This window comes from Hevea brasiliensis, chromosome 15 (assembly GCF_030052815.1).
Source record: "Hevea brasiliensis isolate MT/VB/25A 57/8 chromosome 15, ASM3005281v1, whole genome shotgun sequence".
Taxonomy (NCBI): Eukaryota; Viridiplantae; Streptophyta; class Magnoliopsida; order Malpighiales; family Euphorbiaceae; genus Hevea; species Hevea brasiliensis.
In genome coordinates, this window is record NC_079507.1 from 71,677,976 (window position 1) to 71,697,018 (window position 19,043).

General features: G+C 28.6%; 1 protein-coding gene, 1 non-coding gene and 1 pseudogene across 2 annotated transcripts; 1 reads left to right on the forward strand and 2 right to left on the reverse strand.

The window, feature by feature from the left end:
• The first annotated feature begins 993 nt into the window (after nucleotides 1-993).
• On the forward strand, nucleotides 994-1,100 carry LOC131174389 (small nucleolar RNA R71). The gene has a single exon (XR_009144636.1). It is a non-coding gene; the product is annotated as a small nucleolar RNA R71 (small nucleolar RNA).
• Nucleotides 1,101-4,040: 2,940 nt separating this feature from the next.
• On the reverse strand, nucleotides 4,041-5,633 carry LOC110641772 (uncharacterized; annotated as a pseudogene).
• A 3,106-nt stretch (nucleotides 5,634-8,739) lies between these two features.
• LOC110641764 (ethylene-responsive transcription factor 1B) lies at nucleotides 8,740-9,804 on the reverse strand. The gene has a single exon (XM_021793598.2). The coding sequence runs from the start codon at nucleotides 9,653-9,655 to the stop codon at nucleotides 8,996-8,998; it is 660 nt and encodes a 219-aa protein (XP_021649290.1). The 5' UTR covers nucleotides 9,656-9,804; the 3' UTR covers nucleotides 8,740-8,995.
• Nucleotides 9,805-19,043: the final 9,239 nt, after the last annotated feature.

Here is a 19,043-nt window from a genome sequence, read left to right on the forward strand (position 1 = left end):
TACTTCTCTTCCTTCTCTTCAATTTTCTCTTTACATTTTTCTGCACTTTCTTGTTTTTCACTCTCATCAATTTCTTTCTCATTTTCTCTCTTCTCACTATTTTCACTTTTCTCATTTTTTTCACTCTTCTCATTATTTACAACTTTCCCACTTCTTAAAGTAATAGCTTGACACTGCTCTCTTGGGTTTTCTGGTTGACTTGGAAGTTTTCCAAAAGACTTGGTACCTGAGGAAGATGCTTGTTGTGCAATCTGATTTTCCAGCATTCTGTTATGTGTTTGCATCTGTTCTAGCCTTGCTTTCATCTCTCTCATCTCCTCATCATGCTTAGTTTGGTTAGCAAGAATCTGTTGTAATAAGGCTTCTGTGGTGGGATTTTGTTCTTGCTGTTTTGGTGGAGGATTCATAGTTTTCTGCTGAAAATTAGGCAATGGTTGCCTATTTTGCTGAAATGGAATTCCTTGTTGCTATTGTGGTTGAAAATTCTGATTTGGAACTTGACTTTGCTAATTTCCCCATGAAAAGTTGGGATGATTCCTCCAAGTTGGATTATAAGTTTGAGAGTAAGGATTCCCCATCTGTTTGTTTCCATAATTACCAACATATGCTGCTTGCTCTCCATAGTCTACTCCACAGCTAGTAGTTCCTTCTGCATAAGCAACTTGTTGTGAACTTCCAGATGATGATGATGAACTAACCAACATACTTAAATCTTCCATCTTCTTAGCCAAAACATTTGTAAGTGTATCAAACTTTGCATTAATCATGTTAAATGGATCAAGGTCATACATTCCAGCAGCTTGCCTCTTTTGAGTTGGAGCTGGTCCTCTTGGACTACTCCAAAGATGAGTGTTCTTTGCAATTTTCTCCAATAGCTCATAAGCTTCATCTTCATGCTTCATAATAAATTCTTCTCCTGTTTGAGCATCAATAATCCCTCTAATTGCAGGAGTGACATTGGTGTAAAAATTCTTATTTATCATCCATTTTGGAATGGCATGATGTGGGCATTGTCTCTTTAATTCCTTCCATCTCATCCATGATTCATAAAGAGTTTCATCTTCTCTTGGTCTGAAAGCTGTCATTTGATTCCTCAATTCTTGAGTTTTTCCAGGTGGAAAATATTGTGCAAGAAATGCATCAGTGAGTTGCTCCCAATTTGTAATGGAGTTGTGAGGTAAAGAATCAAGCCAATCCAATGCTCTATCTTTCAAAGAGAATGGGAATAGCTTCAATCTTGCTGCATCATCAGACACTCCAGGTTGTTTTTGCATGTCACAGATCATAGCAAATTTCTTTAGATGTGTGTGTGGATTTTCAGAAGGATGTCCCCCGAATTGGGAATTCTGAATCATTTGAAGAACTCCAAAATCCATCTTGTAACTATTTTCATCAATTCTTGGTCTTGCTATGCTCTCTCTCAAGTCATCAAAACAAGGAAAAGCATGATCCATCATACTTCCCCTAAGCACATTAGCATTTACAACTTCTTCACCTTGGGCTGCATTTTCATTGTCTCGATCATTTCCAACATTACCGCCACCAATTCTAATTCTTTCATCAGCCATGTTTGCTTCTAATTCAGTTTCTCTCAATGCTTCTTTTCTTCTTCTGGTTTCTTTCTTGTTGGCTTTACAAAATTTCTCAATTTCAGGATTGAACAATAAGGATGTGTCACTTGTGCTTCTAGCTCTTCTCATAAAAGATTAAAAATACCTGAAAAAGAACAAATAAACACAAAAATGAAAAGATAACAAAGATAAAACTAAAAACAACTAAAATAATCAAGAATTCAATCTTAAACAAACAACTCCCCGGCAACTGCGCCAAAATCTTGATGTGGCCCAACCGCAAGTGCACGGGTCGTACAAGTAATATAGATAAGATATCGTTCCCACGAGGAGTTGTGTTAAGGATTGAATTTTTGATATAAAAAGTTAACTATTTTTGAAATTAAAGTAATAAATTGATGGGTATTAGAGTATGAAATCTATATGTGAAAAATTAATAATCTATCCAACAATGTATCAATTAAACTAAAATTGCATCAATTTGAAATAAGCAAGTGAAATATGGCAAAATTTAAAATGGCAAACAATTAAATTTGTTTAGAAATTGAAAATGATAAAAAGGCGATTCCGGAGTTCGGAATTTCATATTCAAGCTATTTTGGGATTTTAAATTGGTTATCCAATCTTGCGGAACTTACGGGTTTTAAGGAGATTAATTCTTAAATCCTTTGAATACCCTTTCGAGTGGGACAAAGAGTGTCTTAATCAATCTAATCCTACTTTCGTGGAGTTAGAGTTAATTAAGACCCATTAAGTTCCTTAATTAATCTATAAATCCTCTTAATCCTTAGTCTATTTCTAGATCTAAGTTAATTAAGTCTAATTCCTTGATTATCTATCACAAGATTTTCTCCTTTCGGTGCCTCAACCATGGATTAAGAACATCACTTAATGGGATCCTACACTAAGCATGTCATTAAGCACACAAGAAATGAATAAAACTCATTAAGACCACAAAATATGGATTACCCAATCAAAATCCACAAAATATTTCAAATACTACAACCCTTACTCCAGAATCAAATAAAAGTACTCACTACCCATAATGTTTACAAGATATCCTTAGTTTAAATGGAAATAAAGCTTTAATCTAAGCTAGGAAACAAGAAACTAAACACTAGAAATGTAGGAAAAATGTAAGAAATGAAAGAAATCTCCAAATCTGATTGGAAATAGTGTGGGAGAGATTTGTGACTCTTCAGCTGCCCTTTTGCTCCTCTTCCTTTCCTTTTTCTGCTCTCCTCTCTTCTTCTAAAATGGGAAATAAGGCTATTTATAGAAATTTTCTGACTTAGAGCCCTAAAATGGTATGTTTTAGGAGGAATTTTCTGAGGGAATCTTCTGCCAGCTCATTAATGAAACCTTTGTGGGACTGCATAAGTGGACTGCATAAGTTATGTAGCCCCTTATGCAGTTTTCGGCTGGTTCTGGCTCACTTATGCGAAATTGCATGACCAGGTGCATGGGTTATGCACAATTCCGTGAGATTGCATAAGGGGGCGTGAATCTGCATAAGCCATGCACTCTCCTTATGCACAATTCGGCAAGTATTGGAATAGTGATTTTCCTCCTTATGCAGATCTGTATGGCTTATGCGGCAAGTTATGTACAATTTGGTCAATGCATATTTCAGCTTGAAAACTTGTTTTTGACATCTTTGGCTGTAGAAGTCACTCCTCAATGGCAAAATTTCTCTTCAGTCCTTCAAAAACACCATTTTTCCTATAAAACAAAGTAAAAATTACAAATTAATCCAAAATTGACAATTATGAAAAACTAACTAATTAACTAATGAAATTAGCTAAAAATTGACTAATAATCAAATAAAATGGCTATAAAATTAAACCTAAATGACTATGTAAAATGTATGCATCAAAATTCTTAAAGGATAGTTATTTATTTAGTCTTTCAAAATTAACATTTAACCTCTTAAGAGTATAAATGTTAATTAGGTTAAAGTTCACTTAAACTCTTTAAATATTTAAACAACATTAATAAGTTAAAAAAGAAAAAAAAAATCCTTATTAGTATCATATCAAATGCCTCTAAATATTTTTAAAAATAGAAAAAAAAGTTTTAAGTGTAAAATAATCTTATTCATAAAATTTTTAAATAAAATTTGGTTTATTTCATAAAAAATATTTTTTAGACAATTTTAAGAAAAATGATTTCCCCTAAAGAGGAAGGAAAAATTATTTAAGGAAGAACTAATCCATTATATTCATCCATAACCGGACAATAGTCTAGACAAAAATTTCAATATAATAAAATCGACTGCCACAACGAAGCTTTTTCAGTAGCAACCCAAATTCAAGTTGCAAATCAAATTGCTTGCTTGATGTAATATAAGAAAATAATCAAACATGAAGTTTTAAAACTTAAACTATCGCCCTAACAAAGCAAGAGCAGGTTGCAACCCTGGGAATTTGTATAATCAACTCCTTACATGAGATTGCACATCCTTTGCGGTTTGCAGCAAAAATCGTTACCATATGATTAACATTTCAAGATCAGTACTCTTCTCAAAATTCCATTCATCTATCAGGAATGGAACAATGCAAATATTTTAAAAAATATACAACAGATCAGTCAAGAGATTCTTTGAGAATCCACTGCCCAGAGCGACTCCACTCTGCTTAACCACCATTGGACTCGATGATGAGTTACTGAGATTATAAAACACAATCTCTGCCACCTTATTGTACCCTTTCTCCCTAAATTTCTCTCTATAACCTGGTAATCCGTTTCCCACATATTTTGAATCAGCTTTTTTGCGTTCTTCTTCAATTTGACGAAGCGTCTCTGTAATGTCGTATTCACTTTGGAGCTATCATTTCAATAATTTCTTCTTTCACTTTGTTGATCCATCTCTTCATCTGTTTCTCCTTCACTTCGTTGAACCATCTCCTCATAGCACCTTCTAAAGTTTCCAGCAGCGTCATCAAACTCCATATCACCATAGAAAATGCTCTCTTTATCAATTGATCCTCACTCAACTTATCAGTAACTATTATATCCAAAATCGTTTCCTATAAATCAGTATTTCCACCCCGTTCCATTTTCCTCACAAACTCCCGTCTTTTCAAGCAGTAAATCCCCCTTGATTATCGGATTTAACAAATCCGCCAAATAAATCAGCTATGCAATCGAACAGAAAGCGATAATTGGCATCAAATCTTTGAGGCTTTAGCAATCTCATTTTTTTTTCCTCATAACTTTTGCCGTTTCCTTATCGACTCTTTCCTTAATGTCCTCTATAATCAATTCTTCTTCCTTGTCCAACACTGATTTTACTCCACTTTCTCGATCGAATTTCCCTTCGTAGTTTTTCTCTCTTTCTTTTGATCCGCATATTTCCTTGGGGAATTTTATATAGAATGTCGGGGAAATCCTTCAAGTAACTGAAATCGGCAAAAGCCCGAAAGTTAAAAGCTAGCGTTTTCAGGTGGTGTTTGTGAAGCCAAACGCGGCCGCATAGAACGCTTGTTTGTCAGTCTTGCCGGTACCCCTCGTGCCTTGCAAGTTACAAATCAGTTTCAGCGTGGTCAAAGCATCGTGGGTCCAGACCAATTGTAACCGCTGGATCAATTGATCGAACGGTGTATCGGGCACGATCTAAACGAATAAATGCAGGCAAAGGCGCAATGGTTTCCAGCAGAGATGTACGTAGAAAAATTACTGAAAATATATCATTTATTTACAAATTCATCTAACCAATCCTCTACTCGTTTTTTTTTTTTTTTTAAAAAAAAGAAAAAAAAACTAAATCCCGGAAATAGTTGGGCCAAGAAGAATGAAATGGACGAAAATCAAAGCCCATTGAATGCATTTCCATTAGTAATTTTGTGGCCTTTCTGTTTTGTGGGTTTCGTGGGCCCATTATTTATTATATGTTGGGCTTAATCCTGTAATCGGAAACTCATTAATTATGTTTGTAAACTATCAACCCATCACTTTCAACTGTTCACAACCACTCCTCTATAAATTGACTTCATTATCCAAATATCAATATCGCATCTAAATCAAAGAGTGACATACCTACACGCCTTTGGCAAACTTCATTTGTCCTCCTATGAGTTAACCAGTATTAATTTTAATTAAATTATAATTTATAACAAGATATTCATAATTTAATTCATAACTAGAGAGTGAAATTTATACTTAATTAGAGATATGACATGGCAGCGGAGGAAGTTCCTTTTCTGCTGAAGTATAGTTAGCTACTGGTCATAGCTAGCTTACATGCTCTGCCCTGGATTGAAATTTCGGTACACAAGCAGAAGACTGAAAACATAAGAGGTGACAAGTATTTAGACGTTTAACTATTTTAGAGATAACCCATTTTTAATTGTTTTGTCTTTGTCTTTGATAAGCTAAGGCCAGGACCCACAAATTCCTTGGAGATATTGCTTAAACTTCTGGCAAAAGAATAAGTTAAGATCCAGTCTTTTCAATAAAGAATATGCTATGCTGCATGCTATATAATAATTAACATCAACTGTTACACTTTTAATTTGTGTCAATAATCAATACAGAAAAAACAAAAAAAAAAAAAATATATATATATATATAGAGATCCCTTAATATGAACGAATGAATCTAATTACATGTTAGGCACGTTAAAGAAAAGGAAAAGCTGATTATGGTTATTCATATGGTGGTATAATTAATTAGTTGGGAATTATTATTAACTATGGCGATTAAATAAAATGTATGTGTGTCTAGAACATGCATGCATGTATGACCAAGTTCATTTAACCAGTTACAATTGAAAATGAAAGCTCTTATCTATCAGGGGAAAATCATGATATGCCACAAATATTTCACTTTATAGGTTGCATTAGATATACTTTCAAATGGAATAAGCCTTTGAATTGACTCGATTAAACATTGACCATCCAATCTTGCATTTGGAACAATCAATATTCACGTGACATATTATCATTTATTCTTAATATAATTTCTTCTATTCTAAACTTTTTCTCATATATAACATATTAATTTTCTACCAATTATAAGTATAGATTTTATTTAATTTTATTTAAAGTATTTTTTAAATCTTTAAATCAAATTGCTAAATCTTGCTATTTAAAATAGCTTGAATTTTAATATAAAATGTTTGATCACTATATTATTAATCGGTAATTAATTAAACTTGGTTAACGTCCCATTTATGCCCTTGGAAGGTTCTATTGCCACGTCCTTTGATCGGATTTCTTTTTTTTTTTAATTTAAAAAAATCTAAGTAGAAAGGCTTCCGGTCTATAGTAAATTATAGTGAAGCTTACAGATTACTCATTAAAAAAAATTATTGATAAGACTTAAACTCTTAATTTATTATAAGTGCTGATTTAGTTTTATTAAATGAATTAACTTTATCATTGATTAAAGTGAATAATTATTTTTGTATGGAGCTATTTTTTTTAGAAGTATTTAAAATTTTATTATAAATATCAATTATAATTAATTTTTTTTCAATCATATTTTTATCCACAATATGTATTATAATATAAAACCAAAATTTTTAATTGGGTTTTCATTTAACATAGTATATTAATTGCATCACAATAAAAATAAACATAATTATCAACATGTTTATACTTAATCCACTCTCTAATTTTAACTAAATTATGAAATTTAACATATAGTATTTATATTAAATTAACAATTCAAAAATTAAATATCTGGGTTGCAGATTAAAATATTAATATTTATGTCATTTCTTAAAATTTTTGATACACAGAAAAAAAAAAGGTTATTTGGGGAGAAAGAAATAGAAAATAATAACATTTAATTATAGAAAAGTCAGGGTATTTTTAGTGTTATAAAATTCAGTATAAGATAAACTGGTCTCATCTGGCACATGTCAGTCTAAATGCAACCAATATTATCATTGCGAACTGGACAGAGAGATTATTTTGAATTGAAATTGAATTTGGATTCAAATAGTATTTTTCAATTTGATTTTTCTTTAGTTTAGTTATCTATGCAACTTTTCTCATCATTTTCTTCTAGATCATCTAAAAAAGAAAATTACTCTTGTTTATGTGAAACCAGGAATTTTCCTTCTTTTTGTTTCTTTGAAACCAAGAATTTTCTTTTTTTTTTTTTTCGGTTTTATTGAATCTAACATGTGCACATTGATTTTTCAAAAGTTTCTTACTAATATTTATATCCTTTGAAATCTAGAGTCTGGGGCACATTGGATTTTGATTTGCAACTATTAGTATTTTAATCAAATATATAAAAAATTTACTTAAAAATATGAAGAAAGCATCACTTTTCAGGCTAAAATAGTAACAAACAAGTACCCAAGGCAGAACAAGATTCTACTTGCTTGTCAAACCCAAAGTCTTCCTTCCTAACATTGTTAAAAAGTCTCTGTAAAAAGAAAATGTTACTCTTGCATAGATTTTAGCTCATCCCCCTTGAAAGGGATAGTGTCTTTTCTAAAGTGTCACTTTAATCTAAGGTTCACGCACACAAACTTAATTGGGATAGGAAATTCCACCTATATATATATATATATATATATATAAAGGGGTTAGAAGAATAAAAACACGAATTTAATACTTTTCAAGTGAGTTATATATTTTTAATCATTATACTAAATCAGGTTAAACAGTAAACTTCACTCTACAAAGTAAAAGTTACTCTAAAATTATAAAAAGGAAGATAACAACTTTTTTAATATTATATTTCATCATTTCTAGTTAAGATAGATTATTAAATAATAAAAATTATTTTTAAAATATCATATATTTTCATTAAAATAATTTAATTTATATTTGAGTAAGATAATCATTCTAATTAATTTTTGTTAATTAACTTTAAAAATAATAATATTTTTTAAGTAATAAAATATTTAATTTATCAAGTTCTGACAAAGACTATTTTCCTGAGGCTCCATGATAGAAAACATGCATGAGTTTTCCAACAAAAATACATTTGCATGGACTTGCACTGATCAGAATGATATTAAGTATTGGAATAATGAAGAGTTTTAAGCAATTGAATAAAATTGAGTGCCATGTTCTTTTTGCAATTATGTCAAGAAAATTATCCTCTCTGTTCTGGCTCGACAGAGTGCAATTCTGGCTTTTGGGTGTTATATCTATATGTACCAAATTGATGATTTGACTGAAAAATCTGAGTAGTGCCATGTGAATACTAGGAAAGATAGTAGTCATATCATTTCATTGATATTTGTATTATGTGGTTGACACCTCAAGATATATAATTGATAACTTCAATCTTGAATCCCTATAAACTTTACAGGCGGAAAAAAAAAAAGGATAAAATGAAAAAAGAAAGTTATCAAGATCATACACATCCATCCATATTCAAAGTTTAATCATTCCTACCACTGAAAGGACGAGAAAAAGAAAGGAAAAAATTACAAAAAGCAGATATTATTTAATTGTTCACCAAGGTCTAGCATTCTCAGATGAAGTCAGAAGCTCCTCCAAGTAATCAGCACCTAAATCTTCCAAAACCACCACATTTTCTATCCTACCATCCCTTTCTCTCTTGCTTCTGTTCATCATTTTCCTTCTCATGGAGTGCTTCCTCTTAAGAGCTACTACAGGTGAGCACCCCTCTTCTTGACTACACTTGATGTCCTTGAGTGATTCCCTCACTCTTTCAACCGGGAAATTGAGTATAGCCCCAGCTCCTCTCATTGAAAAAGCAGCTTGGTCATAAGCCAGAGCAGCTGCCTCCGCACTATCAAATGTGCCTAACCATACCCTTATCCCATGCCTGGTGGAGTCCCTTATCTCCGCAGCAAATTTCCCCCATGGACGCCTCCTAACACCTCTGTAGGACTTCATCTCCTTGTTGGGATTTTCTTTAATTACAGAACTGACCTCTTCTTCCTTGATATTTCGAACAGAGTAAGCTGTTTTCGATGTTTCTTGTGTGGCCTCTGAGATTAGTCCATAAAGAAGCATTTCCTCTGAATCATTTTCATTGAAAGGGAGAGGATGTTGGCTAAAGGATTGGCTGTAGAAAGATTCAGGCGACCCGAAGGAAGATTCCGACGAGAAATCGGAGTTTGGAGAGTGAAAGATGGAGGACTCCATGTGAAATTGGTTCGGTTTTGAGCTGCTGTGTCACTATTTTGGTGTGCTTTCCAGAGGTGCACAATAGGGTACACAAAATATGAAGGCGGAGGTCCCCTTATATACGCAACGAAGCCAAGTAAAATAATAAAATCAAAAAGCGATGGTAAAAGGTAAAAACGAGAAACAAGGGTAAAAGAATAGAAGAGTGGCACTTTTTTATTCCATATTAGGCTGAAGCGGGGTCCATATTTGGATGCCTATGGGAGAAATTCACACGTGGGTCAATTGCAGCATGGCGGCCAGGTCAGATCTCAGACGGCATATGTGAAGTGACATCAGCCTATGATCTCAATTTTGTCCTCGATTTATGTGTTGTTGGATTGGGCATTCTCCACTTGTCATCCCACGTGTATGATTTTGATTTTTCATTTCTTCCCATGATCAGGACAAATCAGCTTTGCGGTTGTCTTGCCGTTAAATTTGCCCTTCTTTTGCACTATCAAAAGGGAAGAAATTATATAGTGCTACTAAATATTTAATTAAAATAAATTATTTAAATTTTTCCAAAAAAAAATAAATTATTTAAAGAAAGTTGTTTGTTATTTTTTTTTTTTAAGCCTACTCTTATATTTATAGAATCACAAATGTTTCATATTAATTGATATAAAATCATCACTTTAATAATAAGCCGCATAGTTTTTTCTTAACTTTTTAATGTGCCTCCATTTCTTTTTTATTTTTTTACTAAAAGACTTAATATACTGCATGGAATTAATTCTTACTGTTCAATTAGTCGTAAGAAAAATCAACAATAGTAATTACTGGGATAAGAATTTCGATTGAGTTTGATGAAAGTGAAATGGAAACTTGATTGATTCTTTAATTGACCACATCTGCCACCTTACTAGTTGATTCAATGTTCTTGATCTAATAATAATCACTTTGAAACATAGATTAAAAAGTGATAGAAATTAAAGATTAATTATTAGATATATAAATAATATTAAAAAATAATATTTCATCTCTTATAAAAATTTAAAATTTTTTATATTATAAAAAAATAAATTTTATGTAATTATGATTAATAATATATATATATTAAAAATACTTAATAATTTTTAGAAATCAATGATTTGTAATTAATAATCAAAAGTTTTGTCAGAGAATATAAAATGCACCTTGTCTGATTGTCCTTATTTTCCCTTTTTTTTTTTTTTTAATCAGAAGTCCTTATCTCTTTATGCCAACTCCTTATAGCCATTGGCGTTATTTGACGTATTTGGCAACCACTCCCATGGAAGTCAAAAATTAAAAAAAAAAAAAAAAAAAGAAAGGGTCGAGAGGGGGCTCTTTTATTTTATGGGCGACGCTGTTTGTCCAAGGCTTGCCTAGAGAGTGGTGAACTAGGATTTGGGTCTCCATATGGATTGAATTTTAGGGCTAGCTATATCATTTCCAAATAACTTGTAATTGCAATTATTAGCCATGATTATTATTTGGTTTAAATTGAATTGAGTCGTTTTAATTTTATAATTTAATTTATTTTTTAAGTTAATTTGTTTTAGTTTTGTTTTATATTATAAAAATTTTGATTATTTTTATTCGATTCGATTTTAAAGAGAAAAAATTAATTAAACAGAACTGAAATAACTAATTTTATTAATTTTTAAATTAATTTATTTTTATAGAAAATTTATAAATTATATGTAATTATATATCTATAAAATTATTTAATTTCATTAATTAATAGTTATTAGGTTCAAATCAATATCAAAATCAAATCAAATAATTTGAAAATCAAATCTAAATTAAAAAATAAAAAAAATAAAATTAATTGATTTGAAACGAACTGAATCGAACCAAAATAAAACGGTTCGATTTGATTTAATTTTTTATCTATTTTGATTATATTTAATTTCTAAAATATGTAATTTAATTTTTATAATTTAATTTGAACCAAATAATCACCCTTAGTAATTATACTTTAAAGTATATATTTTTTTTTTATATATCAAAAAATCTTTATGTTCATTTTACGGTTCAAAATACACTAATATCTTTAAAATTTATGATTATCTTTATCAATAATATATTACCTAAGAATCAAATTTGAATTTTCCTCCTAAGAAAATCATAGGTTTTATCGTTACAACTAACATTGGTTGGTCATAGTAAAAGTGTAGAATTTTAATTGTACTTTGTTTACTTAATTACCGAATTTCACTCTTCAACATTGGGATTCACGTGGATTGATTTTGTGATAAATCATAAAAATTGCTGCCAACCCAACTTAACCTTTCTTCACTGCCAACATCATAATGAAAATGACCCTTTTTTTTTAATTTTTTATATTGTATATATGTATAAATTCCTACCTAAATAAAAGCAAAATTTTCTTGGAGAATTGTTAAATTGATAGTGATTTAAAGAATTACATCATTATCCTAAGCCTATAAATCAACCACAAAATTGAAATAAGGATATGATGGTCTTGAAAGGGTCCAGATGCAAGCCCCCTTGAAGCTCAGGAAAATATTTCAAAGTCTCCAAAACTGGGAGAGATAAAATTGTTGAATGTTTGAAATTTGGAAGTCCTCCAAAAATAATGGATACTGTTCCTGGACAGTGACTTCAGGCCATTATTTTTCAATTTTGGCCTATCATTTGTAGGGTATCTTTGATATTTAAAATTTTCATATTCCTATGTAGCTTCTAGGAAACCCCATTTTGGGATATTAGTCTTCTCATGCTTCTCTTTGGCATAAAGACAAAATTAGCCAATGAAATTAGAAATTTGTGTAACTTTGAGTTATGGATTCAAACTTAGCACTGTGTTTGGGAAGGGTTTTAGGAGGCCAAGAAATTTTATTAAGTTTGATATATTATTTTTTTATTTGGGAGAGTCATTAATTAAAGGATAAAATCCTCTATTTTAACTTATTAGATTGACAAGTCATGAAGGTTTGGCCTTGAATGGAATGCTAATCCATCACTTATCAGCCCTGACTTCTAAGAAGATTAAGTTATTGTATTGAGACATTTATTTAAAAAAAAAAAAAAGGAAAGTTCTTCATGTCATGAAATAAAAGTAAAACAAAATTCATAAAATTTTCATAAATCCTCAAAATCTTCATGAAATTACTTTACAAAAAAAAAAAATTAAGGAATAGATGTATGAAACAGAGCCATTCCTTGTGTCACGTGAGCATGAAGTTTAGGACAAAAATGTTTACTTGTGTTGTTGTCTCCGTTTGGTTCCCTCGCGTGATGAGAGAGAAAGAGTTGCACTCTTATGTTTGCTTAATTTCACCCGCCATGTCTCAACTTTGAGAAGTAGTTTTGGATATTAGACATGATAAAAAAACTACTTTTTTCTGCCACTCTTGAAACACATGTAATGAAAAAGAAAAGGATTAAGAGACGAGTGATTTTATTTATCAAATATAAAAGAAAGAGTTTTCAAGCTTTCACATTGGTCATAGAGTATGCATATGTAATTTATATGTATTAGTATATTTTAGTAAAATTATCATATAATTTTATTAAAAGGTATATTCTATCATTAAACTATCATGTGTGATAAATAAAAATATTTTTTATTATATTTAAGACAAACTTTTGACTAAAGTAACTAATAAAATTTTATTATAAATATTTTAGATAGTATTAAATTTAAATTTAAATATTTTTGTGATATAAATTAGAATAGTGATGAAATAATAAATATATTAAAAAATATATATATTTTTAAATATATTCATAAAAAATATTTAAGCACATATTTTTAATTATGAAAATATTAAAATAATGAAATTATTTTTCAAATAATATTTGTTGAAAACGTTTTTTTTTTTAATTCTAAAATTTAATGCGGTCCCCACTCCTTCACTCTTCAATCTCTAATTTCCTGTTGCTTTATCAAGAAAACACCTTTTTTTTTTTTTTTTAAAGGAAACAAAATAATAAAGCATAAATATAAATTTGACTAATCGGTTAGGCAAGAGATGATGCCTACAGATTCATGGTACATGGTCCATTCATGGAATTTTCGCATTTAACCTTTGGGCGCAACTGCTGACCCACCGCCCACGTCCTTTTCACCAACCATATCTCAGTGCTCCTCACACACGCTCCTCTCCGGCGACCATTAAATCTCCCTTTCTCTTTTCTTTTGTTTATTTTCTCTAAATTCCCAGCACAAATGCCAATTGATTGTGCTTTCAGTGACACTGATCGATCGAGAGAAGGGTTCCCAACTTTGGACAAATTGAACTTGAACAGTTTAAGCTGAATTTTATTAGCTAGCTACTGCGATTTCGACTTCTATATTAATGGACCCCTATAATTATTGTAAGGGATAAACATATTTAGTCTTCTCATCTCTCTCCATAATAATTTCACACTTAACGTCTAAAAGGAAAAATAAATTATATCATTATTGATATGATTTAAAAATATACATCCCATAAAATAATTACCAATTATATTATTAATTATCCTATAAAATATTAGTGTCCAACTTGAGAGTTTAATAATAAAAAATAAAAAAAATCTGATCTAATATGATATATACTATTTCAATCTCTTTAACTTAAATTGACATTCTTAATCTGATTTTTATATCCTTAAAGAACACCAATTTAATTTGAACCGATTAAATATTATTTATTATAAACTCACCTAATAAAATTCACATTGGTTCAATAAAAATAATATGAAACAAATTATTAATAATGCTATTTACCTCGAAAACATTCCCCTAGTCTCTTAAATATTTGAAAAAATTTTATTCACATCAAACCATAAAATAAATATCTCATCATTGTAGCAAAGTTCCTCCAATCAAAACAGGATATGTAGACCAATCTCAATGCATATCTTCCAAGCATAAATACTTTTCCAAATAGCCAATAACACATAGACAAATGAATTTTTTATTTGTACGATATGTCCCGACACAAAAGGAAGGCTCTTCTTGCTTCATTATCTTTCAGTACAAAAGCCATATATTCAAAATATATTCTTATGCAAATACAGTACGTCGCTAGAATAATTTAACCTGATGAGGTGTCGTGCCGAATACCATCTAAGAGTAACTCTTTATTCATTTTGTAGGAGTCTGAGCATCCCTACGCCATTGGAGATCTCTCCCCTCCACCCATTCACCAACATAACTACCATGTGTCTCTCTCCAGGGAATTCAGGGTGACTCTGTTCCTTATTTCAATTACTCTATATTTATTTCTTATTTTTTAAATCAATTTCTATTATTTTATATTATATTATTTATTAACTGGATTGTTAGAGGTCCCATTATAAGAGGATCCTCCATCCTATCTTTAATCCACATTACACGAGATTAGAGACTACCGATTTCCATCCACATTACTTATAATGAAAAATACTTGTGGAAAATTTACATTTTGATTCTTTATATTTATTAGAGGTAATAAATATATATCACTTTTGAATTATTTGATAATCAACTACTTTGGTTTACAAATGGAATGAGCATTAATAAATTATAATAAATTCGAAGCTAATTGCCTTGTGGAAAAGTTATACAATATATCACTGATTCCAATATTTGGAAAGAGATTGATAAGATATATTAAGCCATGGACGGTTACAAGTAATTTTAGGAAGAGAAAATAATTTTTTTGTAGAGTATTAATTAATGATAAGTTTAATATTCCAATTAAGAATTTTAGTTGGAATAATCATTGTAAAATACAATTTCTCTTTCGGCGTTGGATGAAAAGTTTTCAACTTTTTGTCTAAATTAATTTAGAAGTTTTAATTTAAGATTAATTTAGCAAAAAAATCAAGGAGCTTTATTCTTAATTTTCTTGATTTTCAAGCTAAATTAAATTTAAATTAAAAATTTCGAACTAAATTAGTTAAAAAGTTAAAAATAAACTAATTTAAACTTCTCCAATGAGTGTAGAGGTATAAATGAGCTTTAAGCCATTAATTAGATAGTATGGATTAGAAAGAGGTTTCTGCAATTCTTGTGAAACTATGCCATTATCCAAGGCCAATAGAGACAACAAACATTCTTGGCATTTTATAAAGAAAATGATTAATTAAACCAAAAAGAAGAAAAGATAGTGACTCCAAATGTGTGTGTATATATATATATATATATATATCCTAACATCAAAGGTTCAAACTTTCACTATTTTGAGGATGTAATTGGTTCATGAACCATTGCATATGCCCTTGTTAAACTATGCCCACCAAGTGAAATAAACAAATATTTAAATGAAAAAGACCATAATAATTAAACTATTATATTTATTTTTTCCAAGTTGTAATAAAAAGTTGCACTAAATTAGTTAAGGTCCAAAACGAAATAGTGAAGAATCATTAGTTGCAAAGTATGTGTTCACTCCTGTGATATGATCTTCTTTGCAAAAGTTATTTTCAGGACAAAAAAAAAAAAATTAATAATACACTTGTCATTAAAATAATAGAGGTTGCAAAGTAGGTAAATGCATTGATGAATCATTTATATAAGGAGATTAATTGAATCTAATGAATTGGATTTGAAGTAATGATACGCAGCCTCAATGTGGAAGATTTTGGAGTTATTAATTGTGCACGTGGGTTAACATCTGCATTGGTTATTTTTCATTTTGATTTCCTATGTGGGAATCTCATAACAGTAATTTTAATTACCTTTACTTTCTTTCTCTTTTGTCCTCTGCATCAAAAATTCAAAAAGGTGCCTTCTTTACAAAAAGAGTAAATTACATTCGCTATACCTCAGCTTAGAGATATATAACAATAAGGTATCTAAATTTTAATATGTAATATAAAATTTTATTATTTTTAATTTAATTAATATAAAATTTTTATAATCTTTAATAGCTAAATTTTATATTATGATATTTATTACATTAAAAAAATTATATTTTCTTTCTATTAAGTTGAGACTTATTAAGGAAAATTTTTATTGATCTCTTTATACTCACAGTTTTGAGGATCTAGATTATATTAATCCGCACTTTAATAATTAATTCTATTTATTCGAAACTATCAATTTATGAAAATATATATATTTTTTAAATTTAATAAATGATACTCAGCATATATAACTTAAAAATTAGCTACTCAACATCATAAAAAATTTATGTTACTTAAATTAAAAAGTAGATATTTATATTATAAATTAAAATTGAGGCATCTTATTATGATATACTCTTAAATTGAAATACCATTGTACTGTTCTTTATTGAATAGCTAGAGGCATATAATCAATGGTTAAAATTAAAAATTAATAAAAATACGTTTTATGTTATAATGTTAAAATTTGAAACTTAATAAAATAAAATTGCCGAGTGAGTTAATTAATATATCTATATTTTTTTTAATTAGATATAGAAATAGGATCATTACACTATAGTTAATGTGTATCACACCCAATGTGAATAATAATATCCAACTAAAAAAGGTGCATATACAAATGTTTTTTAATTATTAAAAATTTTTACTAATTTAATTTTTTTTATACCTTGCTGCCAATTAATTAACTATCCTATTTGACGCACATAAGGCTGATGGGTTGGTATTAAAAATAATGAAAGTATTGACTTTTATTTTCTTTAACATTTTCTTGAAATGAGTTGTATTTTTTGCAATTTAAGTATTTTTATTAAACAAAATAAAATTAATAATTTATGTTAAAATTGTCATATTTTAATAGTGGTCCAGTCCTATCTCTAATTTAGATGCGTGTGTTTCTTCATTTGACAAAAAAAAAAAGATTAACAATTTAATTAAAAGTCATTCTCAACCCTCCACCAATTATATGAAAAATAAAATTATAAATTTTTTGTTTAATTATAATTGTCTCATCCCATACATCATTTAATAAAAGTATATAATCAATAAAAAATGAATTTAAATATTTTTTTATTTAATTTTATCAATTTGACTTTATAATTTAATATCATTAAATTAAAGTTTTGGGTTTTTTATTTTAATGTATTATGGATGAATGTGAAGAAGATTGGGGTAAACAAAAGTTTGATGATGGGTGACAATGGCTAGAGGATGCAAAACATTTGGGCTTGTCCCATTATTCTATTTTCAAATAGTGGCCCTGGCCTTTTACAACAAGCAAAAACAGGTTTTTTTTTTTTTTTTAATATATTTATAATTTTTAGGTTTGCTCTCATAAGATCTGCATTATTAATAAATAATTTTATTTAGATAAAATTTGAAGCATAAAATTTGTAAAAATTAATAATTATACGCGGCTTATTAAAAACATAATACACTTACACTCTAATATCATTTAAAAAAAATAAATTTAATTTTATTTCAAAAATTACCTAAAAATTTACCTAAATTTTATATTTAATAAGAATTCTTTATTTAAAACCAATGTGGAATAACAACTATTTAATCTTAAAATTAATTATATTTTAGAATGATTTATTTTCATTTAGGAGCTCATCCATTAATAGAATGATTTACTTTGATTTTTCATAAACCATATTGATTATGGGTACTTAGTGCGCTGTGCCTCTTTATCTTTCAAAATACTGTTTTTGATGGGATGAAAACATCTATATTAAATAATACTGCTTAATCCAATAATAAAATGTGCTAATTATTAACTAATTCTAAAAAAATTATATTTTAAAATTTTAAACTCAAGATTCTAAAAATTTAAATTTTAAATTTTAAAAATTTATACCCTAAACTCTAAAATTATAAAACCTAAAATCTTAAAATTGTAAAAATTAAACTTTAAACTACCAACTCTAAATTTTAAATCCTAAATCTTATAAACTTAAATTCTAAAAACCTAAATTTTAAACGTTAAAAATTTAAATTCTAAAATTGTAAACTTAATTTTAAAATTTTAAGGTTTAGAGTGATATGATTTAGATTTTTAGAATTTTAGTTTTTATGATTTAGAGTTTAGGTTTGTAGCGATTTTGAGCTTTTATATATATATATATATATATAATTGTTGGGACACAATTGGGACAATTATTGTTGAGCCAAGAAGCATTACTCATCTATATTATAGCATTAAATCTAAGTTATATATTCACGTTTTAGTTTGATTTTAAATTAAAATAATTAAAAAATTATAAATCCAATGAATTGAATTAAGTAAAATAGTTAAATCAAATTAAATTTAAAAAAAAATTTACCACCTCTGTCTACTATTTACTTGCCACATTTGAATTTTATAGGCGATTAATAAAATGATTATCAACTTTATTTTTATAAAAATGTATTAATATTTTATTAAATTACTTTTTATCACATTTAATTATTTATTATATAAATATTTATTGTATTTAATAAAAAATAATAAAATTAAAAAAAATCTATCTATTTTTCATTTATTTGTCATATTTAAATTTTACAGGTGATTAAGAAA

Excerpts from the sequence above, each read along its gene's own strand:
- LOC110641764 (XM_021793598.2), bottom strand. The coding sequence starts at position 9,655 with ATGGAGTCCTCCATCTTTCACTCTCCAAACTCCGATTTCTCGTCGGAA.